The sequence below is a fragment of the Dunckerocampus dactyliophorus genome, chromosome 13 (assembly GCF_027744805.1).
Source record: "Dunckerocampus dactyliophorus isolate RoL2022-P2 chromosome 13, RoL_Ddac_1.1, whole genome shotgun sequence".
NCBI lineage: Eukaryota > Metazoa > Chordata > Actinopteri > Syngnathiformes > Syngnathidae > Dunckerocampus > Dunckerocampus dactyliophorus.
Window position 1 is genome coordinate 23,951,305 of NC_072831.1, and position 23,299 is coordinate 23,974,603.

Here is a 23,299-nt window from a genome sequence, read left to right on the forward strand (position 1 = left end):
TCTGTTTGACACGCGCAGGCTGTTGCCACAACTTTGACTTCCACGCACAATTATAATGACGTTGCCTCAGTGTCACACAAACATAATCTCTTAAAAGCACACCGCACTAACAAACACGAATTATGTGAGTATGTGTAATTTCCTTTTTTCTATTTCATGATCGGTCACAAGAATTGTAATCCTAATCCTCTTTACTGGTCAGGAATGTTCTCCTGGGAATTTTCAGGAAATCTTTTGTTGTTTTTGTCATTAACTCACTAAAAGACACTCATTAATTAGTCAGAAATTTGCATTTTAACCCCAGTTAATTTATTGCAGGACATGACAAGATTTTTTTTATTATACCAATTATTACGTTGATACTTTTTACTGCTCTGATTAATTATCAATATATTATTTTATTTACAGTGTATAAATAAATAATGATATCACAGTAGTAGTGTAAATACTGCCACAATACAGTAGCGTCAATTGCTGTTACCTGTCCTGTATTTTTTTCCATTTAATTTACTATACTGATTGGTACATTTTCATTTTAGTTTGTACTTATCTTAATATATATTATTATTATTATTTTTTATATTTTTTTAAATGATTAGTTTGATTGTATATTTATTTATTTATTTATTTATTTTATAGTTGAATAAATGTAACATGAAATAGAATGGTGTCGATATATCATTCATCCTGTATTTTTTAACTTTTAACTAATGATACTGATCATTATTTTGGTACATAAAATTTTTATAATTTTTTATTTTACAACATAATAAAATAAAACAGTGTATAATACTCCTATCTATCCTGTATATTTTATTTTATTGTATATTCCTTTTTAATATATTATTGTGATGATTACTTTTTCAAAGACATTATTTACAATTACTGTATCTTTACATTTCTTATTTTATAGCTCAGTAAATAATAATGAAATAGAATGATGTACATGTTTTTTCTTATTTATACTAATTTCTGTTTTTATTTCTTTGTGTCTTTACTGTGAAGATATCGATCATACAAAATATTATAATCTGAGCGTAATGACAATATATATATATGAAACTATACTATATTCAGCATAATATACCAGCAAAATATAGTTATTTATCATATTTAACGATAGCATTTTTGTTAGCATCATTACCTTTCTATATGTTGTGTAGGGCTCCACAACATGCATAATTTGTAAATAATAACACCGGAATCTCTCCAACAGACAGAAAACCAAACGCTCTATTTTTATAATTATATTAAACTATTTACATAATACATTAAATCCAATCCAATTTGCTTTACTTTAAATGCACACGTCTGTGTATACTGTACATACAGTGGAGGAACTAGTGGATACTGTGTGTTGACAGTGTACACTGTATGTGTTTATAATGTTCATAAGATCAAAATCTTCAAAGTCACTCTTGTCGGGATTTGTGGCGAATGATTACCACGCGCGTGCATGAACCATAATAATCGTCCAATTCATTTGTTGAATAGATTTATTGATTTATTAGCGAGTGTATGTGGAGTAGTGTGTATGTAATATGTTCATGCTTAAAAGGGCCCAATCCTGCTAATTTCAGGGGCTTTTAAAATTATATTGGATGAGGCACTACAAAACAAACCTCCAGAAATCCAATTTTTGTTTGTCATGTTCTTTTTAGAAGAATGATATTGTAAGAACAATATTACATGCATGTATATCATAATTATCACAGATGTTACCCTTTTCATTACGAACACAAACTTGACCTACCGCAATGCATCCTGGGATAGCCAGCAAGCCAGCTCGCTAATGTATTACTAAATGTGGGCGGAGCAATAAAACATCCGGGCATTTTGATCGGACGTACAAAAATACGGAAGTGAAGAACCTACTTGTGGCGACGTTCTATTAAGAGGCCACGAAAACGCAAGTACAGACAAGAAAAGGCGAATTGAGAAACAACAGCGGTTGTAACAGTTCCGGTTATTGAACTCCCCCACCCCACGGCGAGATAAAGGGCACGTTTGATGAAAGAAGCTGTTTTAAGATGCCTTGTGATATTTGGCACCCCCTGCCGTTTAATCATTTCAACCATGAAACACAGGCTACTTACAGTATCTATACTGTATGTGGATGTGTTTGTGTGGAAATGCCACTGTATACAATTCTATTTGTGTACTAGAGTTGGATTTGTTGAGCTATTATATATTATGGAATTATAATAATATTATTATATTAGGAATATGAATTTATCCACCAGTCTTTTCTTACCAAAAATCTGTAGTGCAGTTTTTGTTCAGATTTACACCAACCTGCTTTAAAGTCTCAGTTTCTGTCGTCAGGAGTTTAGTGTGCTCATCTTTGCCGAGCCCCAAATATCTAAGATACAAATTCAAGTACAGACATGTTGCAGGACACACCCTTTACCATAGGCAGCATCATCTTCTTTTTTTTTACCATCTCTGGTAAACATAAGAATCTTTTTGCAAAGAAAGCCAGAACAATATAATCATCTCTTCTTCCTGTCTCTCCTTATTTGTTTTATCAATCACTATTGTCCTCCCAGTCCCCGTGTGACCGCGGTATCCTGCAGCCATTGCTGTGACAAATGATAACACAGCCGACGGTTGAAATACAATAACACCGTTGTTTCATTACGGCATGCCGCCAAAGTGAATTTTAATCATTGCAATGTCATCATCCCAGTCAGCAGAGATTGGATAATTATCCTTGCTCAACTTTGGAGCTGCTAATTAATTAGCATCTTGCATGGTGCAGACATGGCCTCATTGTGCGCAGCTGCACAGGAATTATACGTGGCATGGGCTCCTCTTTGTAAAATCTGACCCGCACAGAGAGTGAAATTTAGCACTGAGATGTATTCCGCTGGGGTGAAACAACATATAGTGCATGGTGACAGGGAACATTGTGTACATACTGGAAATCTTGGTGACCTGTGTTGGCGATGCAATATGATGTGATTTTCGAGACACTTCTCTTGTTTTACCTTTATGTCATTCGTTCTAATTAATTCCATGGATTAAATTTGCATCAGTGTGATGCAATGATGCATTATAAACCCCACTAATGGGTATCTTGGGGATGGAGAGCTTTAAAAACATAAACTATCCTATACGTTTCACACTCAAATAGGTGGTGTTTCCATTTTAAGAAAATGGCATTAAAGTTAATATAGGTGCATGTTTTTCTGTTTAAAAGGTAGTCCATATTTGAAGTGTCCATGTCTAGACATGGTCGATATTGGCTTTCTTAGAGATATCCGATATTGTCCAGCACTTCATTACCGATACCAATATAGACAGCATCTCCCCCCTCAGATGAATGTCGTGTAATGAACACATTATGCTTCTTTTACTGTGATGCCACTGGATGCATTTCACAAATAAACGCTGTTTGTGCAAGATAAGAAAAATACGGCAATATGCAACACATTACATCTCATCCATGTTCTATGCCGCTTGTCCTCACTGGGGTTGTGGGGGTATGCTGGAGCCTATCCCAGCTGGCTTTGGGCGAGGCAGGGTGCACCCTGGACTGGTCGTAACACATTACAGTCATTGCAATTTGCAATCCAAAGGTGAAACTTCAAAATAATTCCAGACTGCGGACATGCTGAGCTTGTCGCTCTGTGAAGCACGTCGTCACTCGTGCAGCGATATCATTTTCGTCAGAAAATTGATTCAATATCTAATTTTTATGCCAATATTGGCTGATAACATCGTTAACAAGATGTTCCGAATAGTTGATATTATGAATGCATTGCTGCCTTACAATTTGGCTGAAGGGCATAAATTGTAATCTGGGCAATAAATTCACAATTTATTTTGTCAAGCATCCCTTTTTGTTGACACAGTTTGTGTAAAAAAATCAAAATCTTACCTAATTCTTGTCAGTACAGTCTCCATAACTAAATAAAGTTTTTTTTGGTACAAAATGGAAACCATACTAAATTTTTAATGTAGCAACCTCCATTGCTAAATAGTTACTTCATTTTTGTACATTCATTCATTTATTTTCTATGCCACTTAACCCTCATTAGGATGGCGGCGGTATGCCGGAGCCTATCCCTATTCGCTCTGTGAATTACTTGAAAGAAGGCAAACAGTCCGTGATAGTAAAAGCATGTGTGATTGAGAGCGAGAGAGCGGCTAAAAAATTCTGTTCACATGTTTTATTGGAGGGAAGCATGCCAAGGTGGAGGCTGGTTAGCGTACCATAACATTAGTTCGCCGGTCTGGCTTTAAAGGCTCAGCAGACTATGAATTAGCATTGGGGAGGATGTACATAATGTGGAGAATAGTGTGTGTTTGCGTGAAAGTCACATGAAAAACTCTACAGCTCACGACGACTACAATAACTTAACGTTAAGAGCGGAGTAAACACAAGCGGCATCTTTGCTAGCTCGTAGTACCTCCCTTGATAGTTTATTAATTCATTCATTTTCTATGCCACTTAATCCTGATTAGGGTCGTGGGGGTATGCTGGAGCCTATCCCAGCTGAATTTGGTCGAAAAGGCAGGGTCCTCCCTGGACTGGTTGCCAACCAATCACAGGGCACATATAGACAAACAACCATTCACACTCACATTCATACCTGTGGACAATTTAGAGTCGCCAATTAACCTAACATGCATGTTTTTGGAATGTGGGAGGAAGCCGGAGTACCCGGAGAAAACCCCCGCACGCACGGGGAGAACGTGCAAACTCCACACATACCCATTTTCCACTGTGACTGGTTTAGAGATTTTTTGGGAGCTGGTTCTCAGAGCTTTGCTTTTCCATTGTCATGGTTCCAAAAGAATGACCTACGCAGGAGTGGTCAGAGGAGAGTAATGCCTTGTTTTGAGGAGCTTAACAAAGTTTTGGGCCACATACAACAGCATGCCAGCTTGCTGGTGAACCCTGCTGGAAAAAAAAACAGTACAGTATAGACCACCTACCAGCATGACCAGCATAGACCAGCATATGTTTTGTTTTTGTGCTGGTATGCTGGTGCTGGTGACCAGCATAACAGAATAGTCCACCAGCTAAACCAGCATAGACCAGCATAATTTCCATGCTGGGATAGTCAGTTGGGATAGGCTCCAACATACCCCCGTGACCCTAGTGAGGATAAGCAGCATAGAAAATGGATGGATGGAACTCCGCCTAAATTGTTGATCAGGCTCCATGACTAAAAACTTTATTTTTCCTGCGGCATCGGAATCTATTATAAGAACAGGTTCCCTCCTTAAAAACATTGATTTATTCACGGTGCAAACCAGGCATTCATTTTTGCCAGCTCTATGAAATACACTCCAGTCACTTTTAGTATAAAATCCTACAAAATTGACGAGAAGAGCTTCCATCATCACATCACCTTGTCAAAAATCCCTGTAGTCCACAAGCAACGTGAGCTTCCCTTATTCTACGTTCCGTTGACAACCTGTCCAGTCCATTCATGTCCTGCTCCATTGAGCGTGCATGGCATGTCGGACTGAGTCACATTTACCCATGATGCTTCACTCCAAGCTGTCGGTGGGGGTAGGGCATCCCTGGGGTTCCCTCTGAGTCATCAGCCAGCTGTGATGTCACTGCAGCATCACTTGGGACGGTTTATTTCACTTTTTTTCCACATGATGTGGTAAAAAGTAAAACAGGAGCTGTAAGCAGTGGGAAGCATCAATGGACAGACATCCAACACACATGGGGGTTAGTGGAGGAGGGGGAGACGATGGGGGATGCTGACAGTTAATGATCTGTCATATTGTGGCACTAAACAACAAGGGCCAATATGATGTTATTATGAGCCTTCCCTCGGCAGCTGCTTATCCATCACGGAATCGAATCGATGGCTTGATGTGAGCTTTGGGATGGTGGTGACTTTGAAGCAACATGATGAACAACACCCCCCTTCCAATATTCTCTGTACTCTTGAGGACCCTTTTTGTCTTTTTATGAAAAGTTGTGTATTAAAAACCCTACTTCGGTATTCCCCTCTTCATTTCACTGGGATCCAACAAAATGTTCTCCCTTAACAAAGATAACAGTGCTTCATTCTGACCGAGGTACTTGTATTAATAATGTGTTTATTAAGTCTCCTTCACAAAGAGATCCTGCAAAATGTACGCATCAAAGCCACTTGAGTAATATTCTCCCGTGCCTTTTACACAAGAGCCAGCAAAGTCATAGATTGCCTGCCGCACCTGCGTGTGCTTTTCATACAGCGCCAATAATTCCATTCATTTTCATGTGACGTATACATCAATTGCGTTCAACACAACAGGGTAGCAGCGTACGTTTTTTATATATACTTCATACAGTATACCTGCAGTGTCCTGCCTCTGTTACCGCCAGTGCCATTTATACAGAATAGTGACATACAAAAAGGCGGAAAAATACAGGCATGTGTGAAAGGGGCTATTGTGGTTGTTGGGTAGAGTAGCGATTGCCAAGGTGGGGTGTACTGTACTACTTGGCTGCAACCAGCAGAGGCGGTGTTAATTCAGTCTCCATTGAATTATCAGCCGGAATATGTGAAAACTACTGATTTGCATGAAATGTGAATTATTGACCTCGAAATAGAATTATTTTCAATGAAATGAATACCTCTCTGACAGTGTCAGAGCGACAGTCGATCTTTAATAATATTTGTACTGTGCAGTCATGGCTGTTCTTCGACTGTACATCACCATTACAGTTCATGCTGAAGCTTACACAGACTGTTTGTGCAAACACATCCATCAAAAGCCCAAGACTCCATCCGCTATTCCCACTTAACCTCCTTTGTCCTGCCAAAATGCCTCGCCTTCATTCTAATTTGAATTTTTTTCAAATGCATCTGATCCATCCACAGCTAGAGAGGCAGTTTGATGCTCTCCAGTTGCCAATAGTAACCGGAGCTGCATGGCACAAAGCACAACGCAAAACGCTCTCTCTTCTGCAGTTGAATGAAGCGCGGAAGTGTGGAGGTTTTGTTATATCACCGAGGGCCCTCACAACATGAGCTGTTGTCAATGGGAAGTGCGCCTGTGAAGCCCAAAACAGACTCAAAGAACACCACTAACGGTTGAAATTCCAGCCTCTTCCATACATTTGTACTCTTACGCTTTTATTATGTCATGTTCTTTAGCTTTTATGACTGAAGCCTTCCAGAAAACATGCAACCACACATCGAACATACTTAGTCAGAACATTATAGGCACATGCAGAAAGAAGAACCTAACAAACCTAATTTATGATTGTTTTACTAGTTTGTTAGCTGCATTTCAATGTGCTGTCGTCTTTCGCTTATCTTAATAATGCACTCAGTGTTGATTAACAGGGTTAAAGAAGCACTAATTAACAATATCTTAATTATTATAGCTGTAGTTTGCCTATTTAGAGTTGCCCTGCATCATACTGACAGCTGTTTCTAGTAATTTGCCTCCCAACTTAAGAGGGGACAAATATGAAAAACACCTCCGAGTAAGATACACTGAAATACAATAATAAATTATTTAATAAAATACAATTAATCAGTTAAGTAAATTCCTCTCTGCCTGTCTAATCTAGGCATATTTCTTTGTGTTTTTTATACATTTGTATATGCATATGATGTATTTATTTACTACTATAGTTTTATTTTAATATACAATTTTTTATATACAGTATATTGCATTTTGCATGCATTACACCAGTTTAAACAATCTGTCATTCAGTTAGAACAAACTGTTCATTCAACTTTGTAAGGGAGTAAACTGACAAAACCAGCAGGGTGAACACACACAGAACAGTTACTTTTACAAAGCATTACAATTTTTAGCATATCAAAATAATAATATATTATTAATGTAACATGAATAATAGTAATTTGCATAGGAAAAACATAATTTGATGATGTGAATCCAGATAACAGTGCACTTTTCACTTTGATTAATAACTTTAAACCAGGGGTCTCCAAATACGTTTGTGGATGCCGTTGTTTCGTTTGCCTAAAATCTTTGTCCTTTGATTGCGATTGTAATCATAATTACACATTTCAAGTAAAGAAAATATCATTGTATTTAGTTGGTATGATACTCAAATTTGAAATATCGCCCACCTTCACTAGTGAGTGCCATTCTAGATCATTTTTGTTAAGGTTGCTTTTTTTCCTGCTGCATGACGTACGTGCAGTTCTACTCTCTGCCGCGTGATGGCGACATGGGACCTGGGCGGACCAAGTAGAGAGAGAAAAAAAAGAAAGAAGGAGGGCAGGATGAAATCTTGTGAGTGTGCCAGAAACAGCTTGGAGGCTGCGTGGAGCTTTACTACTACTAAGACACACCGCGGACCGACAGGAGGACGAGATCGACTTCGAATGTGAAGCCACTCCGGATTTGGGTGCATTGATTCAGCACAATTTTATCAAAGGAGCTCCATTATTTTTTATTTTATGCACGCCTTTTCCAGCTCGAGCAGCCAAGACTGCTTTACCTGGATCCACGTTAGTCTCTGTACTGCACCGGATTATCACTTTGGACCAAACCAAATTAAATCTAAGGATTGCACCTGTTTGTTGAAGCTCAGGGTGGTGCTACACTTAGTGGGGTGTTTTTTTTCCAGTGTGTGTGCTCCTTCAATATATCTACACGACCCACACACACTGGGGACCCGGACCTGAGCACCAGGTCATCGAACCAAGACCAACCCAGAGCCAAAGCCAAGAAGTTGCGCAGCTTTGAGGAGGGAAGTCTGCCAAAATGCCTCTTGCACAGATCGCCGAGCCGTGGCCCACTATGGAACTAGTGCAGCTTGAAACTGAGGTAACCGCAAGTCCGCTGAAAAACACATTTATGTAGATATTTGTCTTTAAACTCCCCCATGCTTGACTTTTCCATGCAGAGAACCACAGCGTGTTTTCTAGCTTCTCCCTGTACAATGAAAACCAGTTTGCTGCTTTGAAGCACCATACAATATTGTGAGAATAATCATGTTAATGTGTCTCTCCGTGCACATACAACTAGCATGTTTTCCCATGAATTACCTGTATACCTTCTCCCTGCACCGTAATGAAACCCTGTGTGCTGCTTTAAAGCAAAATACAGTACAATCTTGTACAGTGTGAAAATGCAAAACTAATTATTTTGATATTGTCTTTCCATGCACAAACAACCATGACATGTCTTCCAATTGAAATACTATTGAGAAACTGATATTTATTTATCTGTACTGTGCAGACTGAACTCTAAGCTGAAAACAGCAAAATGCAACAAAATGGAGAGCAGTGAAGAATATAAGCATGTTCAAAAGTCAAATTGCAACAAATTCATACATGTTGGCAGGTCTGCACTGATCTTGAAAGTCCTCCTTGCCTCTCACGCCACCCCGCCCCCGGACGGGCACACCCCACTATTTGAGAAGCACTTGCTCTACTGTAGTCCACTGAATCTTCTGCAATGTGAAAAATTCAAAATAATTATGTTGATGATGTGTCTCTTAAGAGCACTGCCCAAACTATTACCCCAAGGCTATCACTTCAGTTGGTTAGCCCAAACTATTTGGAAATACTTTTAGAGATGACACTTGTGAAGTGGGAGGTACACTTCTTTCACATTGCTGCAGAAAACGAGAAATTAAGTTCCCGTACCGTTTGTGGCGTAAAGGAAACCGGCGTAGCGACTTGTGGGTGATTATTGGAAGGTCAAAGGCGCATGTAATAAAATGTCACGGTGGAGCGTTGGTGTGAATGGCACGGCATCTCACATTGATAAGTCCAATGGAACCTCCAAGGCCAAACGCAATCTTTTCCGGGTCATTGTTTGGATTACGAAACACATATTCCCATAAGAAACAATTTTACGGGAAGTTAGTCTGCTCCATAGTCAAACTGTCGGCATCATGACGTGTGCAGGCAGAGTTTTAAGTAAAATCTCGAGTGTTCACAAGTGTTAAAACACTGCTTAATATAACAAAAAATGCTATTTTTTGATAACAAGGCACTAAGCAAAATGCGCCATGGCTGACACTAGCGGTTGTTGACTTTACTGCTTGGACCTCACTCTTTTTTTTTTTTTTTAGTATGTGGCCCAAAAAGCCAAAGAAAAAGCAAAACCCACTGCAAGCTGAAATTAGCTCTAGCAAAGTATGCTGACTCTTATGTAATGTGCACGCAATATGACTTTTTTTTGTTGTTGTGACATTTAAGGCATACTTTCCCCCCAAAATTATTCGACATTTAGGGCGTACCAGTCTGTTTAACCTCTTTCAAACACAAATCCTTACAAATTGCCGCCTCAGGGCCGTAATAATTAGGGCTGTCTTCGAATAAGGATTTTTATAGTCATCTAATTTGTTAGATTTTGTTTTGATTTTTGATTTTTTTTTTTTTTAAGATCACCACCCAAAAATAAACATATTTAATTTGCCACTTATTAAAGAAAAAAAGCTAAAATACTCAGGTAAACAAATAAACATGGTAGGTGTGCAACATCAGTACCTTTTTATTTATGTAATTCACATTGATGACTTGTTTTTTGTGACATTTAAGACACATTTTCCCCCCGATATTTTTGATCAACTTCAAAATTACATGAAGTTTAGCGTGTACAAATCTGAACTGAGTATGCTTTCACACAGCAACATCAGCACTAGTGTCTGGTGTGTTGTATACAATACATGAAAATGACAGAAAGTGACAATTGCTTTCAACACAACAGGAGAAGTGAGTGTCTGGTGTTATACTTCACACCCCTAGTACCAGTGTTGAGGAATGCCGTCACACACAGATGACATCCTAGCTAGCATAGTACCTCCAAAGCTGGAAAAATCCCATGTTGACTTTCAGTATCTCCATTCCAGTCAGTGGCATCGATACAGAACAGAAAAAGGAACAAAAAAAGCCGGCTCGTACAGGCAGTGTGAAAGGGGATACGGAAACACACTTTAATGCGAGACACTCTATTAGAGTCACCTTATTTTATATGAGTTTCACCGTATAGTCTTTGTGCATAACTATACTCGTTTTTTTGTGTCACACAGGAAGCCAAAGAAAAAGCAAAGTTGATTGTATGATGCTGACCGAAGTGAGATGAAAGGCATCTTTGATCGAATTCCGTATTTTTCAACCGTGTGCAAACCGAGAGAAGCCACTGTAGTCTGAATGGTGACAACCTGTGGAACAGCTGCAGGAATCTAGCGCTAGGTGAAATGTAATATTCATGCATTGTGTTTCTGGTAACACCTTATTACACAATGTCCTCTGTGCACTTTGATACATTTTGGGTATAGATGCTAAAACCAATCCAATGTAGGTCAATAACGTGCTAGGCTAGTTGAACAAAACATTGTGTTATAGGGGGCAAAGCAAATTTACAGTAGAACCTTGGTTAGCGTCATTAATTTGTTCCAGAAGGTCTAACTCTAACCCAAACGGACGCTAACTAAATCAGTTTTATAATGCAAATCTAATGAATTTGTTCCAGAAAGCCAGAAATGTTAACACAAAACACGTTTTTATCGTTTTACAACAATAGTTTGGCATGCTGAAAACAATTTGAAATGCACATAAAGACTTAAAAATGATGACTGAAAGAGATACATGAACAGTTAAGGTTACTTTTACCTTCGCTGAAGACGTGACTGTCCCCAAAGGCACAATGTGGCGGCAAGATCAACCACCGCAACCTTCCTGTTTTGATATGTGTTGTTTCTTGAATTCAATAGTGCTCCCTCGTTTATTGCAGGGGATAGGTTCCCAAAATAGTGAAGTAGCCAGCTTCATTTTTTTTTACAATGATAATATATGTTTTAAGGCTGTAAAACCCCTCACCATACACTTTTCTCAGACAGGCATTAACATTTTATCACATTTTTTTCTTTTTTAAACACTCTAAAAAAAGTTCAAACCTTGGTTTGAATTTTAATGATCAACTTACAGTTAGGACACAAGAAATTATTAAGCCACTCGCATATTTTTTCTCCTCTTATCGTGCCTTTTTGTCCTGGCGCCGTTCCGCTGTACTATCGCATTTTTGTATTCTTGTTAAAACATATTGCGGCAGTCCTTCGAACCGAATATTAATTTACAAGCTAGCACGCAAGCAAGCTAGCGATGACACAAGACACACAGGGTGGCACGAAGGAGATTGATTGACAGTGGTCTACAGCCAATCAGGACACAGAAAAAAATGGTCTGTGCAGACAGACGAGCGATGGAAGAGAGACACTCAACTTCCCACAATGCAGTTCTTCTTAAAGGGCCAGGCTAGACCTGTAACAGCCTTCATATGCTGTAAAAGAAAGAAACACGAAAAAAATTATGCGATAGAGCAAGGGAACACTATATAAGTAAAAGTAACCCTTAATATTCATTTAGCCCTTTCGTTCATAATTTAAAAGCATTTAGAATTGTTTTATTCATGTAAAGCTATAATTATAAAACTATGAAAACGTGTTTTGTGTTAGCATTTTTGAGAGTCAACCATTAATAACCTCATAGATGGTTGACGTAACTTCTGGCTGGGGTTGCCATTTTGTTTGCTAGCTAATCCGATGCTAAAAAGGAAGGATGTTTTCAGATAAAAAAAAAAAAATTAAGAATACAGACGGAATCACGCAGTGTATTAATAACATGACAAGACGCGCGCCACATTGTACGCTAACCGGAGAATGCACGCAAACCGGGGCAAAATTGCGGTTTCAAGTTTGTTACATTAACCAAAAAGCCCTAACCGAGGTTCCACTGTAAAATAATATGTAATAATGTATCTCATCAATAATGAATTATATTCATTTTTAGAATATATAACACCCTCTTTTTTGTCAGCATTTTTCATCCAAATTTTGGTTTTTAGCCAATGTTGCACGTAACAAACTAGTCCGTTTGCAATGTACTACGCTGAGTACTCAAACAAAGCACCCTACATATTACTGACTCACTGTCCGTGCAATTTTTATTGCGTGTGATTGCTAAATAACACGGCATGAGGCCAAAAAAAGGTGCGCATACCAGCAATTTGATAAAGAAGTTGAGCAACGCTATTGAATTCTATCTCGCCAGGATGTACGGGAAGTCTGCTTAGTCTGATTAGTTCCATCCATTTGTCATTATTATTTTGCATTGTTTAAAACTATAATTATTCTCTAAAAATGTACTTGTCTGGTTTCTGGAACGGATTCAGTGGATTTACATTATTTCCTATGTGGAAAAATTGCCTCAGTTTTTGGATGTTTCGGTTTTTGTTTGACCTTTTGGAACAAATTAATAATGAAAACCGAGATATCACTGCATGCCAAGAGCCGATAAAGAACTAGTGAACGAACGGCCCACACTTTGGACACCTTCGTCTTAGAGCAGATGGAGCCTTTTTGCCCCCTCATCTCTTTGAGACTTTTAGGGGATTGGAACACGGTGCACTCAGAAGGTGAATCATTTCAACAAACATGCATATCTGATTCATGAAATCTCAAGTGCATGTTAATGACTTTCTCTCATTCATCATCAGGCGTGTTATAAATTGCCTGTGATGCAGATACGGTCATTGACAGCAGAAATGAGTCACTCTCACATTGTGTGGTTATATATGTGTGAAAGTGGTATCATCGCGTGGTTGGTCTCATCCACTTGTCAGCAGCACCTCTGAACAGATGGTGGCGCTGACCCTGTAAAGTGTGTCAAGTGTAATTGCCTGCCTTTTTATGGCTTGATTGATGGGGAAAATATGCAGTGTAAAAAAACAAAACATTGTTTTCATAGGAGTGCACTAAGGGGGTGCAGTCTTTCCTCTCAGACCATCGATCCCCCAGGCTGCAATGAATTTGATCACACCAGCCACTGCCAGTCCGACTAGGACGGGTGCCATTTAGGTCCAAGCCACTGTCTGTTGCGCACTTTGCTAGCGGGTAGCGTACCGGCACCAAGGAGACGCCTCAGGACTGATTGAGCAGAGCGAGCTTGTGGGTCCATGCCAACCGAGCATGTTGGATGCTTAGGCTACACGGCGATGTGGACAGATGGGACGGACCTAGAGACGCTACTGTGGCGACTGTGTTGCTTTTGCCTGAGCTAAGCAGCCTGCTGTGTTATGACATGATAGTTTATTTAAGCGGTAGTCTATGGTTTCTTTTGTTGCTGTTCTGTATAAATGGGGTATCAAAGTCGACCCGGCAATTTTCCACCTTCTGAGGTACTAACAGAGGAAACACGTCGTCTGTGTGTAAGGGTGTTCCGCAATGCCGGGACAGGGGGTTAAAGTTAAACGCTTTTCAAGCCTTTTTTTGTTGAAAGCCATTGTCGATATTCAACAAGTATTTTATACCTTACAGAATACACCGGCGCTGACATAATGCATCTAATTATCTGGTTGTGGTATTTCATGTTCCTGTGTGAAAGTGCACCAACAGAGTTGCAGAAATACCTCATCGCTCTTCCTCGCTCTGTCATGTTTTTTCAAAAATGAATTATTTAATGATCACTGTTTCTTGGTTGACAAGTCATATGTAGTATTGTAATCACTAGGCGTTAGTAATGTTACATTGATGAGATATTACCTTAGATTACGTTACCTTAACACTGCATGGACTCAGCCATGGCATGTCTTTCTTGTGTTTTCTTTCTTTTCTTGGGAGAATGAACAGAATAAGATTTTCATTGCATAGTATAACTGCTGTTTTACCATGCACATGACAATAAAACTCTCTTGAATCTTGAATCTTGAATGTCACACATTCCCTGTAGAAGTTGTATGTTTTTGGCTTCTTACTTTGTCCTCCTTACCCACTCCGTTTGAAACGGTTAAGTTTAAAGAACAAATAAATTGCAGGCTAACTAGTTAGCCCGGGAGCTTGCTATGCTAGCAGCGGCCATCTTTTACAGTATGTCCCTGCAGTGATCCCGTAGCCTGCACAATGTGGCGTAAACAAAGAATAATAGGAGTGCAAAGGTCACTATAGGGGTGTTATTACATGTCTACGGGACTCTAATAATGGTAAAAACTCTGTTTAGAAAGGAATAAACAAGCTACCTATGCACAAATTATGAAACTACTCAGTTTATTAAAATTGAATTCTACTTCGCGGAAATTCACTTATCACAGTTGGGCCAGGAACCAATTAACCACAACAAACGAGGGACGACTGTATTCTGTCATGCTGCATTGTGAATCTAAGACATAGGTGAGTAGACTGTTGCTACAAAATTTTGCGCCATTTCATGCCCCATAGTTGGTAAAGTTCTGGCAGGTTGCTGACAGAAAGCCAGTAGCCCCCTTCACACAGAGATCCCACTAAGTTGCCGCATCAGAGGCGTGCAGTACTGTATATACACCATGTATTTGTCTGCGCAGTTCATACGAAACCAAGCCATGTGCTCTTTCACACAGCGACAAGGCATCCCGCGTCAGTGCCAGCATCCGGTGTCGTATAAAATACAGCACCAGCCAAAAGTTTGGAGACACTTTCTGATATCATTCATTGAGGAACTTCTGATTGGTACTGTACTTGTGGGGGACGGGAGTTGCTCATGCGCTATGTAGTCGTTTCAGATTGTTGAAATGATAACTGCCACCGTGCACAATCAATCAACAGAAATCAACAGAAACAACAGAATTATGCCACAAATCACAAAGGCGGTGTTGTATGATGAAGTCACGGCGCCATGGTAGAGCAGATGAGTGCAGGTCATTTTTCTTTACGAATACGCCGTCATCCTGTGTTGCTATGCAGACCACAATCTTGGTCTGCTTGTCCCTTTTCTAGTTTCGCAATGTCAGTGCATGAATCCTATTGATTTTCCGGTTCAAGACGCATGAAGCAGCTTGAGCGGTTTAAGGTCAAACTGTTACAGTTTTTCCTCCGTGCTCGCTGTTAATGATTTCCTCACCGGGGGTGGCACATGCAGTGTACATGGATCAAAATGCAAAACAAGGAAGGGAGGACGTTGTAAATATTTGATTGATGATTTGCTTTTATTCCTCACGTCTGTCACGCAATGACGTCTGATCGAGAGTGAATAACCATCCCCACCCTTCCCGCTGGTGACTCAGTGCCACCTGCGATGGCCACTGGCATGAGTCAAGATAATGCATCTATTAACCTGGTTGGGCTGCCACTAGATATATTGTATAGTATTTGATGAAAGTAAGTACACCGTTCACATATTAGAAAGCTTTTTTTTTTTTTTTTTTTACACCCTGTCAAGGGACAATGCTATAGATATGAAAAGTAGATGTACTTTAGAGTAGCCAGTGTACAGCTTGCAGTATAGATTTACTATCCACTTGCCATTGTCTAAAATAGCTGGCAACACAAGTGAGTACGCCTCAAATTGTGATTGATATTTAGCGTGAGCACCATTACTATCTAGCGCTGCCTTAATCCTCACGGACGTGGAATTTACGAGACCTGCACATGTTGTTCCTGGAATCCCCTTCCACTCGTCCATGATGACACCACTGGTGGAGCTGGTGGATGTCAGACACCTCGCGCTCCTCCACCTTCCTTTCTTCTGCTTAAGGATGCCCCCATAATTGGGGTCAGGTGTGGAGGAGACATACTAACCTCACCTTCACCTTCAGCTTCCTTAGAAAGACACTCGTCATCGTGGTGTGTTTGGGCTCCTTATCATGTTGGAAGTCCGCTATGCGGCCCATTTTTCGGTACACGTTGGAATTCATGTTGACCTCATTGAACTGCAGCTCCCCAAGTGCCGGCAGCACTCATGCAGTCTCAGGCTATAACTTTCCCACCGCCATGCTTGACTGTAGGCAAGACACAATTAACTTGGTACTCACTTGTGTTGCCTGCTCCTTAGACTTATTTTGAAGGGTCTATTTTAGAAATGCATGTACAGTAGTTTGGCTAACTTTTCTAATGGGATGTCAGCCTCTGTCAACACATTGCTACAAAATCCTCAACAAACTGTAATGCGTGCCTGCGGGTAAGGAAGAAGTTGTCATCGATGCAATTCCAATTGCATTATTAATGTAAAATGTTTTTTAAATTATATCATTATTTTACAGTAGTTACACAATTACAGTAGACGGTATGTGGCGAACAGCGCTCTTGTTGTGAAGGCTGGAAGTCGCACACACACAGCCGTACTAGCATGCTCTGCTAAACTAAGCCAATCCCGCTAGTTTACATTCACGCTCTATAAGAGAGGAGTTTGAAAGTTTTTTTTTTGCCAACCTTTGCCATTGTTTTAGGTTGCCTTTTTGACATGTTTAGGTTTGGAGGGGGCGGGATAGTGTTTGGGATGAGTTTGAGTATCTCCGCCGGGGAAATACTTCCCCACACCATTACTTCTCTTGACGATGGCAGCATTTCATTCACATTATGTCAATTTCAGCATGATTCCCTTAGAGCCCTAATAGTGCTATACAAGCTGTACACTGACTACTCTAAAGAATAATTTCTATAGTATTGTCACTTGAGAAGATAAACTGTAATAATGATATTCCCTTAGAGATATTCCCTATACCACATAGATTCCCTGATACACTCAGGCTTTTATGCTGTTGCATTTCTAAGCTGTTTGCATATTTCAGAAGTGTCAAGTGTTTTCTGAGGAGCATATTTGCATTTAGCAGGCCGCATTGAGTGGGAAATGACCTGCGTCTATTTTAGATTATTATGTAATGTCGGAGCCCCGTCGAAGAGAAAAGGAGGGTCAATAGCTTGCATACGGCATCTTTGTCTTTGTGCTCGAGTGTGTCCGAGTTCATGCCTTTATCTCCTGCCAAGTCTTAAGTGCAGCTAATCTAGGTGTGACCTGTGCAACACCTGACTGCGGGAGTGTTGGAGGGAGTGAGGGTGGGCGTGTGATAACACAGCTCTTTTTTTTGTAGGAAAAAAACAAACTCCCTTTTATGGCGATGAGGCTAAATGTTGCAGGTATCGTTTTCCGCTTGCTCTCGATGCTGGTGTAAGGGAGACGCCCAAAAGGGGCAAACGAAATAGATAATGTCCATTTTATGGAATTAGCGGACAGGAGGGAAGTGATCTTTCTGTCACTGCTCACTGAGATAAGAAGAAATTCAGTCAGCTAGGATTACAGGCATGATGTGTATGATGGTTATTGTATTGCTTGTTGCCATCTTGGTAAAAACACACATTTATCTGACTAATCAAATAGAAAAAGTACTCTGAGATGTGTTTGCTTTGTATGCTCAGACAGTTGTACGGCGAGAAATTAAAAGTATTCATGTCTGTAAAGTCGCACAAGTATGTTTTCTCAATATAATTCCCGCATGTTTAACTTGCTCATTAACGCTTTAGCTCTGTATTTATGTTAGCTGTGTTTTGTGTGCATGGCTGCGGTCTCATTGAGGAATACCCAAGGGAGCGGCAGCGCTGTGAAGTGGGCCACTTGGATCGGCCATGCGCAGCTAATGAGGTTGAAATGCGCTGAAAGAACAATGTCGGGAAGACGACGCTGATCGCACATACTGTATGCACACACATGCCCTTTTTGTCGTGGGTTAAATAAGAACAATCAGATTGTGTTTAATGGAGCTGAGGGAGGAAAGGTCAGCTGTGAAAAGGTAATACAGTAATCTCTCGCTTAAAATTTAGTGGCTTCACTCTAGCAGGGTTTTTCAAAAATTTATTATTAAATCATTACTCTTTCATGGTTGAATACGGCCTATTATTAATCAAACGATATGCATATTGAAGCACATTTGTCATATTTCTTTGCTTAAATTTAAGAATTTTCAACCATAAAAATAGCTAAATGAACTAAAATACATATACAAGGCATTCAGAAGACACATTCAAAGACGCTGTGAATTATAGCATGTAGTATTCCACACTGGTCACTAGCTGTCAGTAATATTACTGTAATGTTCAGTGAGACACACAAGCACCAGGCGTCATCGCCGGATCAACAGGCTTCTATCACAGGTTTAAATTACCTCAAATCAGGCACAATAATCCCTAACACGAGCTACTGTTGCGACCATAACCCACCACAAGCTAAATCTTAAATCTGGACCTCCGACGTCACTTGCTTTCCGCAACCCCCCAACTCAACTCCCCTGCACCAGAACACATTTACAGCAACACGCACAAGCGTGAGTCTTATTTATGTCTTAAAAGGCTTATTTTCTCATATTATTTCTACTGCATTGGGTAATACAAGTGTAAAGGTGACTATGGGGTGTTTCATGTCTAGAGGGCTTTAATAATGTTAAAAAACGTATTTAGAAGGTTGTAAAAAGCTGTATAATAATAATAATAATAATCCTATTTTGCGAAAATTCACTTATCACGGTCAGGTCTGGATAAAATACCGATCTCAAAAATGTAAAACGCAGTATGATATTTCAATGACAAAAAAAGAAATAAGGATAATTGATCGTAAACTTCTTAAGTTAGTCTGCAAAAGGGACTTTTTAATGAGGTGATAAAAGTATTATGTGTCTCTAGAGCAGGGGTGGGCAAACCTTTTGACTCGCGGGCCGCATTGAGTTCACAAAATTGGCCGGGGTCCAGACTATATATTTGATACGCGCACTCTATTTTACGTTTATAATTCTAACAGTCCACCTGGAATTATAGTGTCATACAGTCTGCTATATGTATGTGCTTGTGTCCCTTTTTTCAGCAGCACTTGAACTATCAGACCATATCAAATAACAAAACTTAATTTTTTTTTTTTTAACTGAATAAGACACCCGGAATATACATGAATAAAGGATTTGATATACAATATGAACTGTGAACGCTAAAACATTGACTATTATAGAGTATGTGAATGTCCCAGACAATGCAGTGGGTAGGTTAAGTTGTGTGACACATATTTTTTTACTTGTTTGTTTGGCACCGCGGGTGAGGTAGTTGTTTGGATTGCTGCATGTGAAAAGCTACTTAAACCATCAAAAGGTTGTCTCAGATAGACTCTGACTACTAGCAACTGGCGGGCCAGATTCAAACGCTTGGCTGGCCGCATGTGGCCCCTGGGCTGTAGTTTGCCAAACAAGCTTTGGTGCTCGTAAACAGGCTCTAGAGAAAAGGGTCGCTTTTGAAGTTCCAGGTTTCCATGAAGGAAAAGGAAAAACCTTCTTCCTCGTGGACATAACACCGGTGACCCATCCTTAGCTAGATGAAGCTACCCCGTGTGCCCACCCACAAAAAAGGGCTTCGCTACACATCTTAAAATAACATTCTGCCAACCACTCTGTCAGTCAGCTGCAGCTGGAGCTGTAAGTGTGATCGTTTTGTTTTTTTCTTCAGCAAGTAGGTTAACCTAGCATGATGTTGCTGTTAAAATGTGACTGTAATGTCAGCACTGTAGCTCACATAGCTATGCTATTGTTGCTAACATTTTTCCCGCTCCTTAATTAGCTGGTATATGCCATTTAGTCCAGTGTTACGGTGTACAGTTGTTAATTGGTTCCAGAATCGACAGCTGTAATTAAAATAAGATTCAATATTAATACATTGAATATTTTTGTAGTTAGAGCATAGAAAAACCTGTTTACGACCTTCATTTGGAATCAAATATATGGAGCAAATTGAGCAAGGATTTCAAACCATGTGCTAAAATGAGCGATTTTAAGAAACAGTACAAGCATTTGATCTCGATAAAGTACAAGGAAGAAGAGACCTAAAACATGGTATAATACATACAACACATATGCTAAGTCTAATCACTCTTGCACTGACTACTAACTCTTCATTTCTGGTGAGTACATAGTCTGTACTCACTCATTATCAAACTGTTTGTTTCAACTATTAACCCTTTTATCAGTTATCTATTTATTATCATTAAGTCTGCTACATAATTTCCTTACAGTAAGTATAAACTTTGACTGTCATTGCACCACATTGTTATATTGCCTTATCACTTTCCTATGAATTTACAATTGGCAAAGAGTACATTGGAATACAGGAGGTAAACAAATGTATTGCAACTGGTGTGAAACGGATGAGGGGTAGTATTAAATAAGTATTAAATAAGCTTTGTTTCTTCCGACTCCTTTTTGGACATGTGGAACTGTGAACTGTACTGTGTGATGTACTCCAGTGGAGCTTGTATGCATGTTCAAAATGAATTCGACCATTACCATTCCTAAATATCGTTTGTACCATTATGAGAGACCTAGACATGAAATAACACCCCTATATTCACCTTTACACTTGTATTACCCAATATATAGACATCATAATGGAAAATAAGCCATCTTAGAGGAAAATAAGACAAGATAGACTCACACATTAGCATTGAAAGCATTATCTCATTAATGTAATGTTACTGAGACCTTGAGTCTAATGTACAATACTACTCTACTGCTGCTGTTTGTGGTTAAGGAGAGACTCACAATGCACTTCAATCGCTTTATTAACAAGCAAATAACAACATTCAGACAGGAGCTGCTGTCAGCCACTCTCTACACTGCTAACCTGCTGCTAGCACTCAGCTCACAGTCAACTCTAGCTAGCTGACGTCACCCACGTCACTTCCCAGGCCCCGCTTCTTGAAGGCGCACACAACAAGTCACAGATGCTGTATTACACTTCATATCACGTCTTTTAAATGCACAATACTGCTTCATGGAGAAACACTGTTGGAGATAAACGGATAGCGTTAATATCAATGCTACGCAAACACAAAACAGTGTTTTCCCACTAGGGCTCAGTCAATTTCAGCATCAAGGCTAGAATTTGTACAACACACTTCCAATACACTATTATGGGACCTCTGTGACTTATTTAAAATTGGTGAAAAATTGTACAATTTTGAACCTTTTTATATTAGTCTAAAATATCCGAGTGATTGGTCTATATTTTTCTGCTTAATTGCCTTTATTCCTCCCATGTAGGCTCATTTTATGGCTTGCTGAGCTTTTATGACTGGCGCAATTACATTGATCAAAGTCCAATGAATCAGTCTGCAAAACGCAGACGCTTTTAGATTGTGTGCGATTTAATTACCGGAGAAACCCTATATAACTGAATGATGCATTTACAGCGTAATTGCATTGAAAAGAATGCAGAAAACGATGCGTCCCCCACTACGTCTCACACTGTAAAGCCTGTTTGTTTTGTGTTGGGTTGTCAAGGCCACTCACTGCTTGTCATTGTGTGGACTCCCTGCCTCAACTGTGCACAGTCTACACAGGAAGCGGGCGAAGGAAGACGGTATAGAGGATGTGAAAATACTCTGTTGTCCTTTTTTTGTGTTTTAAACAGGACTTTGACTTTGTGGTGTGTTTTTTTGTTTTTTGTTTGGCATTTTTTTTCTCTCTCATTGCTGCTACAACATTATACATCATTAAAGTGGTGTTGCACAGATTTAAATGTCCCAACTGGATTTACAAGTCAATTTAGTGGTCATAAGGAATTTTACTTTCTGCCCCGAGGGAATGACTTGAGTGACATCCCTTTTAGTCTTTAATTAAATATCTGCTGGAGGTTGAAAACTGCTCTCTTTTTTTCTTATGGAGAAAGCTTGCATTAAACGTGGAATGGTGGAATTTCAGTAATTTATCAGGAGGAGGGTGCATCCAAAATTGGGGCCGAATTCCTGGACATATTTAGTGCAGTTTCTCTTCGAGAGGTCAAATGGAGGTCAAATGGAGTGCTGGTGACGCAAACCCAGCCATGAACGCACGTGAAGAAAGTGACATACTGTACAGCAGTGTTCCCAAACTTTTTGCAGTCGCTTACCCCTTTAGACATTTGATCTGAAGCCATGTACCACTTACTCCTGCACGATTTAAAAAAAAAAAAAAAAAAAAAAAAAACCATAAACCTTTTTATCTTAATTAACTTGAAACATTCAACATAATTAATTGGTTAATACCTTTTATTGTTTCACATGAGCACTGTTACACAAATAAGTAATCATCTTACATATCTTTTTATTCCAGTTTGATGTCGGCATCCTTCCGTTTGAATGGGTTGAATTTGAGCTTAACTTTTTTTTGTCCACTCACAATGGCTGTGGTTTAAGTCTGCATATTAATTTAATAGCAAGGGGAACGTTTAACGGTCATGATAAAGCAGTATCTGAAGTGCAAAAATACATACAACCAACGGTAAAGCCTCATTTTCAGGGGAATCCCCACTTACAGTGACAGGATTTCGCCAGGATAAGACTTTTTTTTTTTCATATTTTGACTTTATTCTCATAAAATTCCCGCTGTTTTTTGTTTTTTTGTACATTTCTTGTGCTATTTTTTAATTTCCAACTACAGTATTTCAGCTTTCTTCTTGTACATTTTATTGTCATAATTATGACTTTATTCCCATAAAATTTTGACTTTAGTCTTGTAACATTAATTTTTTTTAACATTAACCAAATTTTCCAAAAATTGCAACTTGTTTTCTTTCTCATAATAATATGACTTT

General features: G+C 39.3%; 1 protein-coding gene across 5 annotated transcripts in view; it reads left to right on the forward strand.

Moving 5' to 3' along the window:
• The window catches only part of rps6ka1 (ribosomal protein S6 kinase a, polypeptide 1), a 58,948-nt gene that overhangs the window by 383 nt on the left and 35,266 nt on the right, over positions 1 to 23,299 (forward strand). For 2 of the 5 annotated variants that reach the window (XM_054797463.1, XM_054797465.1), the window contains exon 1: positions 8,212 to 8,769. The exons of the other annotated variants lie outside the window; for them this stretch is intronic. In XM_054797463.1, the coding sequence (XP_054653438.1) occupies positions 8,707 to 8,769 (63 nt within the window). In that variant the 5' untranslated portion in view covers positions 8,212 to 8,706. Of the gene's footprint in view, positions 1 to 8,211; positions 8,770 to 23,299 lie in introns of those variants that run through there. 5 annotated transcript variants of the gene reach the window in all.